Below are 14881 nucleotides of genomic sequence, written 5' to 3'. Positions count from 1 at the left end.
GTAACAATTATGATAAATGATGAAAAAGATATAAAGTGAAATAATAGAGATAAAAATAATAAATATTAAAAAGTGTTAAGTATGAGTCTAATTATATATCAAAGTTTTATGTCAAAGTACTGGATCCTACACTTGAGTAGGGTCAACACGACACTTGTCTGCCACAAAGCGTCTACCATTAATTCATCGCGCCATATTTATTACTTCGTCGCAGGAGTTTTAAATGATCTGAACCGTAGATTTGTGGCGTTTCGTAGACTCAGTCGCATTCCTGGACGTAGGATTGTGGCGGTTCACGTCAGAAGTTGTGGCGTGGGTTTTGACCGATCCCACTGTGTGGTGGGGCAGACGGGACACCGTATCGGGTGCCGCCAGTTCCGCCACGTGTGCTTTCAAAAGCCATCGGCCTTATTAAATTTATGTTATTTGTTTCCTTTAAAGTATTAACAACAACAAATTTATTGGAAATTAAAGATGGTGTGGACACTTCCAAAGCAATTAATGTTATAGAAATTATATATTTTTTTCTTAAAAAAACAAAAAATCGAACCTTGGTTGAAGCCAACGCCGTCCATCTTTCTAGGGCCGAGCCGTTTTGCTCATGCATAGTCTCTTTAGATTTTATTATATATATTTTTTGAAGCACTCCTAATTTTTTTTTCTAACAATCAACTTTAAATAATTTCACTACACGCACCGTTTTCTGAATCTTAGCGGGTGAGAAATCCAATAACTCCAATGTGAAAAGAGTGTTAAAGAAACAAACGGTAATTAAGAAATTTTATAATTTTTAAAAAATAGAATGTCTAATTTGGGTATTCAAGATATTTATGTGTGATTTACTAAATTAACGATGGAACAATTAATGGTCCTAAAGTAATTATCAACAAAAAATAAGAAGAAAAAATATTGCACGTCTCCGTTTACCCACCCGTGTATTTATTAAGTTCTTAAATATTTTAATTGAGTCAACAATTGATTTGATCATCGTATTAAGTATATTTAATTTAATTATTATATTAAAGCACTGGTACTTCAAAAAAAAAAGTGACGCCCACGCAAAATGACATGTACTTTTACTTCAATCCTGCAATATCCTGTAACTCAGTCTGGTCTTTATGTTTCACATCAAAAAGAGATGCATCGAGTAAAGTTGACTGAAACAAACACAACAAATATATGTAACATACAAATTTGCATCATTGCATGGAATGCAAATCTAAAATTTTTAATTGATAAGAACGACAAAATCGGTATTCAAAATTCAAGGCTTGTTTGAATTATTTGGACCGCTAAACTATATATATATATATATATATATATATATATATATATATATATATATACAATTTAGCGGTCCAAATAATTTGTGTTATGTATAGTTTAGCGGTCCAAATAATTCGAACACGTCTTGAATTTTGCTGCACGCTCATTTTATTCTGCACACATAGAATTATTTTTTTTACAATTTTTTTAAATTTAAATATTATACCTTAAATCGTAAGTTCTAAATTCTAATCCTTAAATTTAAAAAAAAATATTTTTTAAAAAATTTAATATTAAGTGCATACGGTTCCACGTAGGATAAGTATAAATATATATATAGCCGGCAAGTTTACTACGACTCAATAGGAGCCAATCATTTTTTAAAAAGTTTTTCCCCTAAAAAAAATAGATATAATGAATCTCTTTCACAATCACAGAAGACGGGAGGGCAGGTACCTATGCCGTCGCTAGTTTTATATATTTTCCGAGTTTTATATATTTTCCAGGCAACAGCTTCATCGGTTCAAGTCACGCCCAATTAGGTAACTCTTCAGTTCATTTCCTATCCCATCAAATATTATTATTACTAAAGATAGACGGTCCAATTTAAAATATATTTTATGTACATTCAGATTCAGAGATCAATCTTCAAAATATTGATCAACATTTAAACTTTAATCTTTTTATTACTCTTCTAAGTGTTTTATTAATATGTTGTTTCTTGGACAATATGTTTTCATTTAGCATTAATAGAATCACTGAGTGCTGTCCTTTGCACACTCCTGTTCTTCATTCCCAATGAAAATAGTTGATGTGATTATTTTACTTTATGCTTTTCATAAGAAGTGAAGTGATTACGATTTCTTCATTAGGCACAACTACGTTAAATGTATCTGAAAGTTGAAGTTCCCGTGGAATGTAAAACATGAGAAAGAAGGAATGAAACGAAACAATTATTTCTATTTGATTAGTTGTTTAAATTTGGACTTTAGGCTGACAACCAAAAGAGCCTTCGAGCCTCCATCGCTTTCTCAACGCATCTTGTCCTGTGCAGTGAATAGGTGACGCATGCCGTTATCTAAAAATTAAATGCATGTCGGATTTCTCTCCTCTTTTTAATTTTCTCTTTGAACTTATAAAGAGTCGGAGGATTACTCTTGCGCTTTGCTGTGATATTGTCTCAGGTAGAAATGACAGAGAACAGGGAACCATTGTTGAACCCCAAGGTTTATTTCTTCGATGATTGTCCAGGATGCAAGCAAGACAGGAAGAAGGAAAGTAATCCAGGGATTCCCTACAAAGAATTTTTCTATGTGTGGATCGTTACCCTCTGCACAGGTATGTATTTTTAAACTTGTAATTTTCCTTCCAGGAATTTGATGATATGCCCCATACGTTTGATGCTGCTTGTTTGTTAAATAAGACTGTGCAGACAGGAATTTTTTCCTTCGTTCTGATCTCTCTCTCTTTTTTTTTTCTTTTCTGATTTCAGCTCTGCCAATATCATCATTGTTTCCCTTCTTGTATTTCATGGTACGAAGGGTAAAGTTGTGTTACCTATGTCGTCGTATTCCCTTCTATTTTTCAATGTGGATTCTCTCCTGCTGCATTTTGCTTCTTCATAGATAAGAGATTTGCATGTTGCAGAAAGAGAGGAAGATATTGGGTTCTACGCAGGTTTTGTCGGTGAGATTTACAGCAACAGTCAAACTGACTGATTTCTGCATTTTATTTGTTTAATAAAGGACCATCATAATTCATAAGGAGTCTATTTTGTGTGTTGTTTCCTTTTTGTGACTTAAGGAGCTTCGTTTATGGTTGGAAGGGCATCTACTTCCATGCTATGGGGAATATTTGCTGACAAATATGGAAGAAAACCAGTTATACTTATCAGCATCTTCTCTGTGTTAGTAGACTCAATCTTTTTGGTGTTGGTCTGGGAGAACAACTTCTGTGATTTATTTCCTTCTTTCTTCAGCGTCATTTTCAACACATTCTTTGGTTTGAGTACAAGTTACTGGATGGCTATCAGTACAAGGTTACTACTTGGATTACTAAATGGTGTAAATGGACCAATAAAGGTAGGTGTTCATGTTGTATCCTTGACTTCACATAAATGAATTCATGCATATTGTGAATGACAAGCAAATATTGAACAATTTTTCAGGCTTATTCTGTGGAAGTTTGTAGAGAAGAACATCAATCTCTTGGAGTATCTCTTGTAATTTTTTTGTCCACGATTTGTTTCAACATTGATTAATTTTCTTTCGTGCATCTTTCAGAAAATTGCTCATGGGTGTTTCTTTTTTCAGGTATCCACAGCATGGGGCATAGGCTTGATCATTGGCCCTGCTGTGGGAGGTTTTTTGGCTCAGGTGATAATTGTTCTATTTAACGACATAGTACTAAGAATTGTGATATGCATAACTTTCTTGAAAACTCTATCAAACAGTAACCTTCTTGCATAATTTATCAATTAGAGTAACATTCTTTTCCCCTACTTAATCCACAAGTAGATGATGGAAGCCATCTTTCTTTCTAATTATTATGTCACTTGAGCTCTTTCATGGCTTGTGCTAACACTTCAAACTTTTGCTGTAGTCCTACTCTTTTGCAAGTACACTGCTGAAATGGCAAAACTAGAACTCAAATATGATCTTCTAGACTTGCAAAAAGGTTTCAAATTATGCATGAACCAAAATCATTTATTCAGATTATTTTAGCAAATTTTCAACTTGAAACTAATGTTCTCTTTTACCTCATTATTTATACTTATGTTGTGATTTGATGGTGTGGTGTCAGCCTGCAGAAAAATATCCCAAAATATTTTCTCAAGATTCTTTCTTTGCAAGGTACAAACACATGACCTTCATAACTTAAATTTCTTTTCCTTTAATATTTGGACGTAATCAGTGTATTACAATATTTTGTAGGTTTCCTTACTGTTTGCCTTGTGCTCTTATTTCACTCCTTGCACTTGGAGTTTTTATAGCTTCTTTGTGGCTTCCAGTAAGTTAACTTTTATTTAGTCCAAAATATACCAGCAGAAATATGTGTTTGTTTAAGATTTGCTAAACTGATGGTCCCCTCAAATAATTGCATAGGAGACACTGCACAAGCATGATCCCGAAAACATGGTGGATGTAGCAACTGAAGATGTAGAAACATCTATATGCAGCTCTGGCCTAAGAGGAGGACATGGTGAATTTGAGAAAAATGATGCACCTCAAAAGAACTTACTGAAGAACTGGCCATTGATGTCCTCCATCATTGTTTATTGTATTTTTTCTCTTCATGACATGGCTTACACTGAGGTAATTGTTGTCCAAACAAAGGTTATTGATTTTCCCTTTGTTATCTAATAGTTTAGCATTCACTTACTCTGGTAAACTGTCAGGTTTTGCCAACAACCTTCTTCATGTGTCACATATGATTTTTCTTGGTCGTAACTAATTAATTCCACCACCCATTGCTAAACTATTGTTAGATATTCTCATTATGGGCTGTTAGTGATAAAAGCTATGGAGGACTGAGCTTTTCATCTCAAGATGTTGGTGTGGTGCTTGCAGTTTCAGGTGCCCAGTAAATTAGCACATTTCTTAGACTTACAGTCGATGATGTCTCAAAATATGATCAATATTTCAGGTTTTGGTCTTCTAATTTTCCAAATTTTCCTTTATCCTCCAATTGAGAGGTTCCTAGGATCCATCAACTCGATTCGTGTGGCTGCAGTAACTGTCACTTGCTCACATATTCCTTCATTCATTAGAGGCAAAATCATCTTTCATCTATTCTTGATGCACACTATTTTCCAAAATGCAGGTTTTGTCAATGCCTTTGCTTGCCGCTTATCCATTTATGCCAAATATATCAGGGCTTCTACTCAAGGTCATCGTGAATTTCGCATCTTTGCTGAAGAATGTTCTTTCTATGATCATCATTACTAGCCTATTCCTTCTGCAAAACAACTCGGTGCCTCGAGAACAAAGAGGAGCTGCAAATGGGATATCTGTGACTGTGATGTCCCTTTTCAAAGCAATCGCTCCTGCAGCTGGCGGTGTCATATTTTCCTGGGCACAGAAACGCCAACATGCCGTCTTTTTTCCTGGTGATCAGATTGTTTTCTTCATTCTGAACCTGGTGGAGTTGACAGGCTTCCTCCTCTGCTTCAGGCCCTTCCTAACCCCTCCAAGATATTAGAACACATGAGTATTTGTGATCTCTTTTAAACTATTCGTTCTTCTGTATCCAGGGGTTGTTATAAGAATCGTTCTACATCCTCATACAATCACTCATTTATATCCGCGTATGTTCACTTGTATAAGTGTCAATATAGACAATGAGAAAATCAATCAAAATTACTCCACAAATTGCCTTTACAACCCAGCATTGACATCTCACTGATTCATAACAACTAAATCAATAGATCTTAAAAACCAAACAGAATGCCCACATCTTGAAATCACAGGTGGAGATCTTCCTCAATGCATGGTCTCCAATCAAATCTGCAGCACAAAAATGACTAAGAAGATAAACCATAGAGCCCATGGAATAGATAGCACAAGCATAGTTTGACGGGCTACACAGAGAGAGTTGAGTTTTACCTGGACAGAATGATGAAAGTTAATACCGCTGCAAGTTGGGACAGTCATGAACACTGATAGCAATTCCTGGCTTTTGTTGTTTGAGTCCCTGCGGCATCCAAGACAGATTGGGGCAGTCAGATACTTGCAGGCGCGACAGATAACGCAGTTCTAACAGCCAATTTGGCAAGGACACCAAGTTATTGCACCATATAATTGTCAACTTCCGAAGGTACTTGAGTTTTGCCATAGCAGCTGGAAGGCGTTCCAGTTCTTGACACCCAACTATCTCCAACTCCTCAAGATGTTTGAGGTTATCCCAACTCTTCTGAATTTGGGACGCCAGTAGCAACCCATTGCTCAGTGACATTTTCAATCTCCGTGCCCCAAGGAATACATTCAGTTCCTTCAACTTTGGGCACTGAAACAGTGTTAGTTCCTTGAGGAGCGGAAAATACTCCTCATTTTCTTCTTTTCCACAATCTTCTGATACTGGCGTGTTCCATATTCTTAGATTTGGCATTTCAGAGAATGTGAGCTCTCTTAACCTGAGAAACTTGCCGCCGGCGTAGAAGCTATCAGACACCATCACCAACTTTTCCATGCCGCTTATCACAGCAATCTGGAGTCGAGGTAGATGTCCTAGTGGCGGTAGCGATATGCATGCCTTGAGATTCACTAGTCTAATCTCTGCCAAATTGTTGAGAGACGAGGTCGTTCCAGGTTCCATCCATTTTGGATAGGCAACCCCAAAGTATGAAAAAATCTCTAGCTTCTTCAAACCGTCTCTAGGTTCAAGGAGGTCAAGAAGGATCAGTGAATCTAACTGGATATCATTGTTGGCGGCATCACTCCTCTCCGACCACTGCCAATGCAGAGCTAAATCCTCGAGATTTGTAATCTGTTGCAGCAGTTTCGTCCGAACAATATTCTGCATTGCCATGTCATGTTCAAGTTTCTCCAACCAAAGTTGCTTGAGGCTTGTAAACTTTACCCAAGTTCCAATGGGATGTACTAGTGAGTAACCCAACAATCTTCTTAGCTCACTCAACTGCTCGATTCCGCGCGGCACTCGAATCAAGGATGCACATTCTTGCATATTTAGTTCTGTCAAATTTTGCATGCCACTAAAATCCTCAGGCAACTCGGCAAGAAAACAACAGCCCTTCACATTTAACTCCTGCAGATTCACAAGAGAAGTGACCGAGTCCGGCAACTTTTGAAGCTTTTCGCAGTGCGCCAGTTTCAAAATTCGCAGTTTTTGAAGTTTGTGGATCTCGCCAGGTAGTCCGAGAAGCATTTTGCAGTGAGCTAGCTTGAGAACCTGCAAATTTCGAAGGCTGCATAACGATCCAGGAAGTTCTACGATCTCCGAGTTGGAGAGATTGAGGTATCTCAAGTCGCTCAGCTTCTCTATTGCTCTAGGAAGAGTTTGAATCTTGCTATCCGCTAAATGCAATATACGAAGATACGCAAGTTGCAAGAAGATGTCTTCAGGTAAGTCTGCAAATTGATATTTTTGATGCTTTTGCTGCATGTTCTTTGTTGTTCGCAGAATCAATGTTCTCAGCTTGGTTGCACCCTGCAAGAGTACTGTGGCGGATATGGGCGCATTGGAGTCGAGAAGTAAGCATAAATGGCGGCATTGTTTCGGTATTCTTGATGAATATTCTTGCCCGACCTCCCAAGTGAAGTAGTGTTGGCCTCTTGTCAGTTGTTGATGGAATGCTGCAACAACATTATTCTTGAGGTACCGTATTGCATCATCTCTGTCACCTGAATCCGGAACGAGGCCTTCAACGAGCATCATATGAATGAAATCTTCAAGTGGTGTGACTCTCTTCAATTCCGGAAAAAGTGAGCAGTAGAGCTGCAGCCGAGCAGATCGAGTAGGGAGGTGATGAAAGGAAGCCATGCTGTAATGCTGGTTCTCTCTTATGCTCCTGTTGAGAAGACCAAGATCTATTATTTCTCGTCGCCATTGTTTGACTTCAGTGTGCCTGAACGCCGTCCCCAAAAGCTTTGCTTCCAAGGGTGAGCCCGAGTATTCTTCATAGCGTCCTCTGAGGAATGGGAGCAGAGCATGTTCGGTGCATGCGGCGGCGGCGGTCTCTTCGTCTTTACCAGGCCGGTTTTTTATTGCATGCTTCTTGAATAAATCCAACCAGTCATTTTCCGACAGAGCCGTCAGATTGTGTGTCGTTGCGGATTTAAATATCTCAGCTTGATATTGGTCGGCGACAGTGACGATGATAGTACTTCCCGGCGCTCCAACGCTGAATATTTGGTGCGTCATTTGATCCCATTTCTGGGTTAACTTGGATTGGGACGTCTCAAAGTCGGCAGCTTCTCCTTTGACGTCGATGCCGTCGAGAACGAGCAGGTAGCGGTCTCCGGCGAGAGCTTCCAGAACGTACTCCGAGATGGATTGCAGATGCGATTGAAGCTTCATGCAGGCCCCCCCTCCGGCGACGGACCTCGCAATTTCCGTGTTGACTCTCACCATGTCGAAGGAGAAGAGGTCGGAGACGTCGACCCAGATGCGGTGCCGGAAGCAGCGGCGCACCCAGTCGTGGTGGTAGACCATCCGCGCGAGCGTCGTCTTCCCCATCCCTCTGGGGCCGTAGATGACGATGACGCAGGGGGGCGCGTGGCCGAATTTATCCTCCTCCTTCGGCTTCTGCCGCTGGATCCTCTTTACAATCTCGTCCCTGTCTCCGTCTCTGCCCAAGACCTCCTCTTTTAGGATGTCGGAGTAGTCTTCCCTTAAAGGATCCATCGACTGCATCGTGTCCTCGCGAAGGTTCAAGGCGGATGCCTCGGCGACGAGGGCCCTCAACCTGCGCACCATCTTCCTGAGTTTGCAGGCGAGGCGGAAGGAGGCGCAGAGGCCGAGGAAAGGGCCCGACGTCCAGCGATCAGAGGCCGTCTCGTGCCAGTCGGCGATGCGGGTGAGAAGGACTTCGAGGTCCACCATGGTGGTGCCCACGGTGGCCATCCAGTCCTCCTGTCCTCGTAGCTCGGCGTCCATGGTCACCGCGTTGATCGCCCGGAGGTGAAGGCGGATGGATTCCAACTGGCGTGCTACGCCCAGTGCGCGGCCTTGCTCCACGATTGCAGGGGAAGGCAGCATGTCGAACAAGATGCGGCGCACATCCAAGAAAGCCATGTCTCCACCTCTCTAGCTTCCTCCAAATTTTCTTTGCCTGTGAATTGTAGGAGATAGCAATATATACAGATTGCCAACAATCTGCACTTCCTTGAGCTTGTTCTTCGCATGATTCCTTTTTAATCGTCAAGCATTTTTTTTTTTTTTTCTTGTCTTGTGAATGCAGAAAAGTCTGGAAAGATTATTAGAGTCGACATAAATACTTTACGTCTCGTTAAATAGTGTCTTTATTCTATTTCTTACTTTTTCACATTTGAAGAAACGAATCATAGATGTTATAAGTTATAACAGTCATAGTCGTTACGGTACGACTATAACGGTTAAAATAATATTAAAATAATTTAGATTAAATTAGAGATATTTTAATTAAATTTGAATAATTTTAACTAAATTAATAAAAAGCTGTATCATAATTGTCAGAAGCACAAGTATTTAGACATACTATTAAAACACTGAAATAAAGGATTTTCAGATAAAAATGTTATTTTAATATTTTAAAACAATATCTTTTCGACAAAAATAATAATAAAGGGTATTTTTTTAATGGGCCTGGAGCAAAAATTCATTGTCATTTTTCAAGTATGTGCCAAAATTAATTTTCGATCAAATATATTTTTCAGAAATAATCTATTGGCTGACATATCCTGCGCGCTGTTTGTGTCTGATACCGGAGCCCCGTCCAGTCAATCCCCACTCCTGGAACAAGCGGAAGCGACGAATGGATTATAGAAAAAGACACTTTTGCCCTTCCTCCGTTTTCCTGTTTTTTCTAAACGAGGAAATCGAAGTGGAAAGAAGGGAAACGATCTATTCCAAAACCCTACGATTGGCGATCGAGCGGTTCCTGGACCCGTTGGTGTCAAATACGCACGGTATGCCTCTTGCGCTCTTCGATTGCTTCTTTCCTTTGGATTCCGCCTTCTGTTTCAGTTCTCCTCTTGTTTTCTCAACAAAACAATAGATAAATTTCAAAAAATGGGGTTTGTAACTTATTTCGTTTTGTTCTGCAGATATTTCTGTGTCATTGTTACAATAAATTAGGCTCATTTTGTGGATTGCTTAATAGGGAGATTCTTCTAGCTTCTTGCAATATTCTTCTGATTCTCGATTCTGAGATTTTAGAATCGTTCCTAAGAGTTTTCTAACAAAAAAATGTTCAATTTAGTCTTTTAGCTTGAGCTGTTCTGATTGGAGTACTGTTAGTTTGGATGTGACCGATTATGCATGTTGATGCACGGCTCGTCTGAATTACTTCTCGTTGGGGTAGGATGTAGAGTTGATTTGGTGTTTATGCAAACAAAAAAGTTGTTACCTTTCTCCTTGTTTGGAAATTTGGTGAAGCGATCAAAGACAAACCGAGTGACTTTTGCGTCGGATCTGATTAGATTTTTTTTTCTTTCACACCTCTGAAAAAAATGGAGGTATGTTCTCTTTTTCTGTTCGGATTTGAACTGATAGTTTAGTCTCTTTTTCCCCCTGTTTTAACTAGATTGCAGTTCTGTTTGGTCATTTGTAAAAGGCAAGTAGGAGTTAAACCACGGGAATGTCTGCAGTTCCAAGTCCTAGACTGAATGTTTCATCGCCCTCAGGTTTGGCAGTTACACCTGATGCACCAAGAAGAAGGTTGACTTCAGAAACTCTAAAAGGGGGAGGAATTAGTAGGAGCAATCCTAATACTGTGAATGGCCTTCAGGACAAAATTATGGTGCAGTCCTTACTTGATAAACCGAAACATATGGCAGAATTAAAGAGAGAGTTGTTTGTTTCAGCACTTGGTTCAGGCCATAAGAAATTGAGATCAAAACCAGAGAAGCCCAAGTGGCAGTTTTATCTAAGCATTGTCTTCAAGATTTGCCTGCTATTAGTGGCAATTTTGTGGTTTGGTTTGTTGATATGGAAATGGAGAAATATGATTAAATATAGCAAAGGATTATATGATTTTGACAGTGATGGCAGGTTATCAGAAGTGGAAGCATCCTTCAAAAACACTGCAAGAAGATTGCAGGCTCAGTTAGATGTCGTTGACAAAAAAATTGGGACTGAGGTAGGGGTCGCAAAGAAGGAGCTTAATAAGCAAGTGGAAGAGAAAGATTTGCTCTTTGAGAAGAAGTTGAAGTGGTTGGTCTCTCTAACTGATGACTTGGACAAATCACTTTCAGAGATAAAAGCCATGGGATTCTTGTCAAAGGAAGAGTTGCAGATATTTTCTAACAAGTTTAAAGATAAAGAAAAATGCTCAGGTGGTACTCATGAAATATTGGATGATATTAGAAAATTTGCTAAAGAGATAGTTGAAAAGGAGATTGAGAAGCATGCAGCTGATGGGTTAGGAAGGGTTGATTATGCTTTGGCTTCTGGAGGGGCAAAGGTAATTGATCATTCAAAGCCCTACCTTGTCGGTAAGTCTAGCAGCTGGCTGGCTATTGGAAGTAGCTTCAATCAAGTTCACCCCGACCCTAATGCTAAGAAAATGCTTGAACCAAGTTTTGGGGAGCCTGGACAGTGCTTTGCTTTGCATGGCAACAATGGCTTTGTCGAGATTAGGCTTAGAACTGGAATTGTCCCAGAGGCAGTAACACTTGAGCATGTCTCCAAGGTAATGTTTTTTATTCTGCAACCTCTTTTGCTGATATTCATGTATTCAACTATCTGAATCCAATCTGAAAAAGCATTATGTTTTTCATATTGTTTATCCTTTTACTTCTAAGAAGTAATAGAGTGTGCATACGATATATGAGAAAACTAACAAGATCCTATTATGTGTAGCCTGCTCAATTCTTGCTTGTTTCATGCTTACCAGAGTTTGGGAATGACAAGATGATCTCGTGGAACTGTATTGAGGCATGAAATTCCTATAATCAAATTGCAAAACATGTGAGATAGAAGTAGGAATGACAGCAAGGTAGGGCCATATTGGTTTGTCTTCAAAGTATCCTCACTCTACCCCACCCTTGGTCTGTCAATTTAAAACATGGTCCCTGCCCTGTTAAAAAACTGACTTTTTTTCTCCAACATGGGCCACTGACTCTTTTACTAACTTTGTACTATCTTTGATAGTTGATAAACATAAGTTTGATGAAATCAGATTTTTTTCTTGTGGACATTTTTTAGACATCAAGGAAAATGTTTATATCAAATCACACTAAGTACAGTAAGCTCTCTCTTGGCTTTCATTCCTGTACTTTAGAATCATCAACACGTATGTTTCCAGGTCTGCAAAGCGTATATAAACTGATCAAATATTTAGGTTGCTCTGTTCAAATATGTTCTCTATTCCTATGTCTTAGTTCTCTGTTTTTCTTAAGTCGTCTGGCTTTCTTGCATTGCCTTCTGGTTGATTATGCTATTAATTGACTAGCGAAATAACAAACTTTTCTGGATTTCACAATTCAAAGATGGTGGCTTACGATCGGTTGAGTGCTCCAAAAGATTGCATAGTTACAGCATGGTCTGAAGGGCCTGGCAGTGATCCATCGAATGGTTCTGAGAAGAAGTTCTTCCTGGCTGAATTCTCATATAACCTGGAAAAGAGTAATGCACAGACATTTTACGTTCAAACTGCTGTTTCACAACTTGTCAATGTGGTCCGGCTTGATTTCTCCTCAAACCATGGGAGTTCAACTCATACATGCATTTATCGGTTTAGGGTGCATGGTTCTGAGCCCACTTCCTTAAATGTGTCAGCTCAAGGCAAAGAGAAGAACTAAAGCTTGAGTCAATTTTGGCATCTCAGGATTTGTTCAATGGATGACAAAATTCCATTGAAGTGGATGTTTTTCTCAAATACTTGCACAGTTAGTTCCTTGGTCAGGTTCGAGCATTGTCTTTCCACAGACTCTATTTGGTTCTCTCTGATACATTCAGAAAAAAAAAGCTTGTTGGAAATGTTTATTTGATCTCACACAACACAGCTCATGTAATTGGTTCAAGAAAATTACTACTGGAACATGTCTCAAATTACAGTTTTTTACCTCATTTGTTTTGTATCAGTTCTTGTGTTGAGGTGTGAACTACGTTGTACCGTTGGGCAACCTGTGGCCACATGTAAATGGGCTGAGTTAGGCAGGGCTTAAGTCCAATACAACATGGGTTGGGCTTGGCTTGCATTGAGAGCAGGTCCAATATGGTCTGTGGGTGGTGGGTGGAGCTAGGGCTGTAAATGAACTGGATGTTCATAAATAAATTTGACGTTTAGTTTAATAAAAATTTATTTATGTTCGTTCAATATAGATAAAATTAATTATATAAATAACTTGAACAAACTTTTTAAATTAAACAAATAAATTTGAATATATATGTATTTAATTCGTTAATGTTCACGAACAACGTTTGTGAATAATATTTACGAATAATATTCATGAATATCATTTGTGAAGATTATTCGTGAATAATATTTATGAATTATATTTATCAATAAAATTCTTAACAAGTCAAATAAAAAAATTAAAATGAATAAATAAATTTATATTATTAAATTTAATAATTAAACAAATAAATTTAAAATATAAAATAATCAACCAAATAAATTTAAAATATAAAAGTTTCAAATAATTAAATAAGTTTAAATCGAGAGTTAGATAATATCTAAACGAATCAAGTTCTAGCTAAGCTTGAACCAAACTCAAGTTCATAAAAAAGAAACCAAAGTCAAATTTGAACAATTATTTTAAAAGTTTGGTTCATTTTTAGGCTCGGCTTAGCTTGATTACCTTATTAAAAAAAATGATAAATCCCAGTCAGTCTCATGGACTCAATCCCTAGGGGTGGCCGGCCCGGTCCCACGGAAGTTTCCCACCGATCATCAGGGTAAATCGGGAAGCGCATACGGCGGCCAATCCAGATGCCGAGCATCCTTTGATTGCGTTCCCCATTTGGAAGAAAATTCTTACAAATACGCCGTAGGTAGGGATCGAACCGCGGGTCCCTGGGTCATAAGTCGGATGTCCTACTGTTGCACCATTGCCCCGGGGACTTGATTACCTTATTAAAAAAAATGATAATCCTAGTAGCCACATCTCTGGGGGTGGTCGGCCCGGTCCCACGGAAGTTTCCCACCGACCACCAGGGTAAATCGGGAAGCGCAAACAGCGGCCAATCCAGATGCCCAGCATCCTTTGATTGCGTTCCCCATTTGGAGGAAAATTCCTGCAAATACGCCGTAGCTGGGGATCGAGCCGCGGGTCCCATTTGATTACCTTATTAAAGAATCTTGCTAGGGTTGTAAATCAACTAAACATTCATGAAGAAGTTTGGTGTTCGTCTTGTTAAGAGCTTGTTTATGTTCGTTCAATATACACAAAATCAATTAAAAAAATAAGTTTGAAAAATTTGTTAAACTAAACAAATAAGCTTGAAGTGTTTAGTTCGTTAATGTTTATGACAACGTTCATGAACAATATTAGTAAATAATATTCGTAAATAATATTTATGAATCATATTGATCAATAAAACTCTTATTAATATATTAAATAAAGAAAAAAATTTTTAGAATGAATAAATAAATTTATATTATTCAGCTTAATAACTAACCAACTAAACTTAAAGTATAAAAATTTTAAATAATCAAATAAGTTTGAATTGAGAACTTAATAAGTGATATAACGAACTAAGTTTAAGTCCAGTTTGAACCAAGTTCAAGTAAAATTTGAACGAAACTCAAATTTATAAAAAAAAAATTTTAAATTAAATTTGAATAATCATTTTAAAAGTTTAGTTCATTTTAAACTTAGGTCGATTTGATTATCTTATCAAATAATTTATTTGAAGGATTTCATTTGACTTATTTATAACCCTAGGTGGAGCTTGGCCAGCCATATTTTTATATAAAATATTAATATTAAATATATTTAATATTGTTTCCAAT

General features: G+C 38.1%; 3 protein-coding genes across 7 annotated transcripts; 2 read left to right on the top strand and 1 right to left on the bottom strand.

The window, feature by feature from the left end:
• Nucleotides 1-2260: 2260 nt before the first annotated feature.
• Nucleotides 2261-5629, top strand: LOC141811444 (putative peptide/nitrate transporter At3g43790). Of its 2 annotated transcripts, XM_074699506.1 has the most exons (14): nt 2261-2361; nt 2451-2604; nt 2759-2799; nt 2892-2952; nt 3070-3172; nt 3245-3347; nt 3434-3487; nt 3579-3641; nt 4069-4118; nt 4200-4275; nt 4371-4580; nt 4754-4841; nt 4912-4997; nt 5089-5629. In XM_074699506.1, the coding sequence occupies exons 1-14, from the start codon at nt 2356-2358 to the stop codon at nt 5464-5466; spliced, it is 1473 nt and encodes a 490-aa protein (XP_074555607.1). In that variant the 5' UTR covers nt 2261-2355; the 3' UTR covers nt 5467-5629. The 2 variants fall into 2 exon arrangements, with proteins under 2 accessions (XP_074555607.1, XP_074555666.1); XM_074699565.1 differs by lacking the exon at nt 2759-2799 and having other exon boundaries at nt 2914-2952.
• Nucleotides 5630-5889: 260 nt separating this feature from the next.
• Nucleotides 5890-9018, bottom strand: LOC141823753 (disease resistance protein RGA2-like). Its single transcript, XM_074711003.1, has one exon. The coding sequence runs from the start codon at nt 9016-9018 to the stop codon at nt 5890-5892; it is 3129 nt and encodes a 1042-aa protein (XP_074567104.1).
• Nucleotides 9019-9799: 781 nt separating this feature from the next.
• On the top strand, nt 9800-13007 carry LOC141838418 (SUN domain-containing protein 1-like). Of its 4 annotated transcripts, none has more exons than XM_074725904.1 (3): nt 9800-9890; nt 10515-11614; nt 12414-13007. In XM_074725904.1, exons 2-3 carry the CDS (start codon nt 10562-10564, stop codon nt 12723-12725), a joined length of 1365 nt encoding a protein of 454 aa, XP_074582005.1. In that variant the 5' UTR covers nt 9800-9890; nt 10515-10561; the 3' UTR covers nt 12726-13007. The 4 variants fall into 4 exon arrangements, with proteins under 4 accessions (XP_074582005.1, XP_074581998.1, XP_074582018.1 ...); XM_074725897.1 differs by having other exon boundaries at nt 10508-11614; XM_074725917.1 differs by lacking the exon at nt 9800-9890 and adding an exon at nt 9956-9998 and having other exon boundaries at nt 10608-11614.
• The last annotated feature ends 1874 nt before the right edge of the window (nt 13008-14881 follow it).

This window comes from Curcuma longa, chromosome 1 (genome assembly GCF_044706935.1).
Source record: "Curcuma longa cultivar G26 ecotype Majalengka, Jawa Barat chromosome 1, ITB_CL_G26_1.1, whole genome shotgun sequence".
NCBI classification, from domain to species: Eukaryota; Viridiplantae; Streptophyta; class Magnoliopsida; order Zingiberales; family Zingiberaceae; genus Curcuma; species Curcuma longa.
Note: the sequence above shows the minus strand (reverse complement) of the source record. Positions and strands in the feature narration are given on the sequence as shown.

Bases quoted from the DNA above. Each gene is read 5' to 3' on its own strand.
- LOC141811444 (XM_074699506.1), top strand. The intron at 2,605-2,758 runs GTATGTATTTTT...TTCTGATTTCAG, and splicing joins GATCGTTACCCTCTGCACAG to CTCTGCCAATATCATCATTG. The intron at 4,581-4,753 runs GTAATTGTTGTC...AACTATTGTTAG, and splicing joins ATGACATGGCTTACACTGAG to ATATTCTCATTATGGGCTGT.
- LOC141823753 (XM_074711003.1), bottom strand. From the start codon at position 9,018: ATGGCTTTCTTGGATGTGCGCCGCATCTTGTTCGACATGCTGCCTTCC.
- LOC141838418 (XM_074725904.1), top strand. From the start codon at position 10,562: ATGTCTGCAGTTCCAAGTCCTAGACTGAATGTTTCATCGCCCTCAGGT. The intron at 11,615-12,413 runs GTAATGTTTTTT...CACAATTCAAAG, and splicing joins CACTTGAGCATGTCTCCAAG to ATGGTGGCTTACGATCGGTT.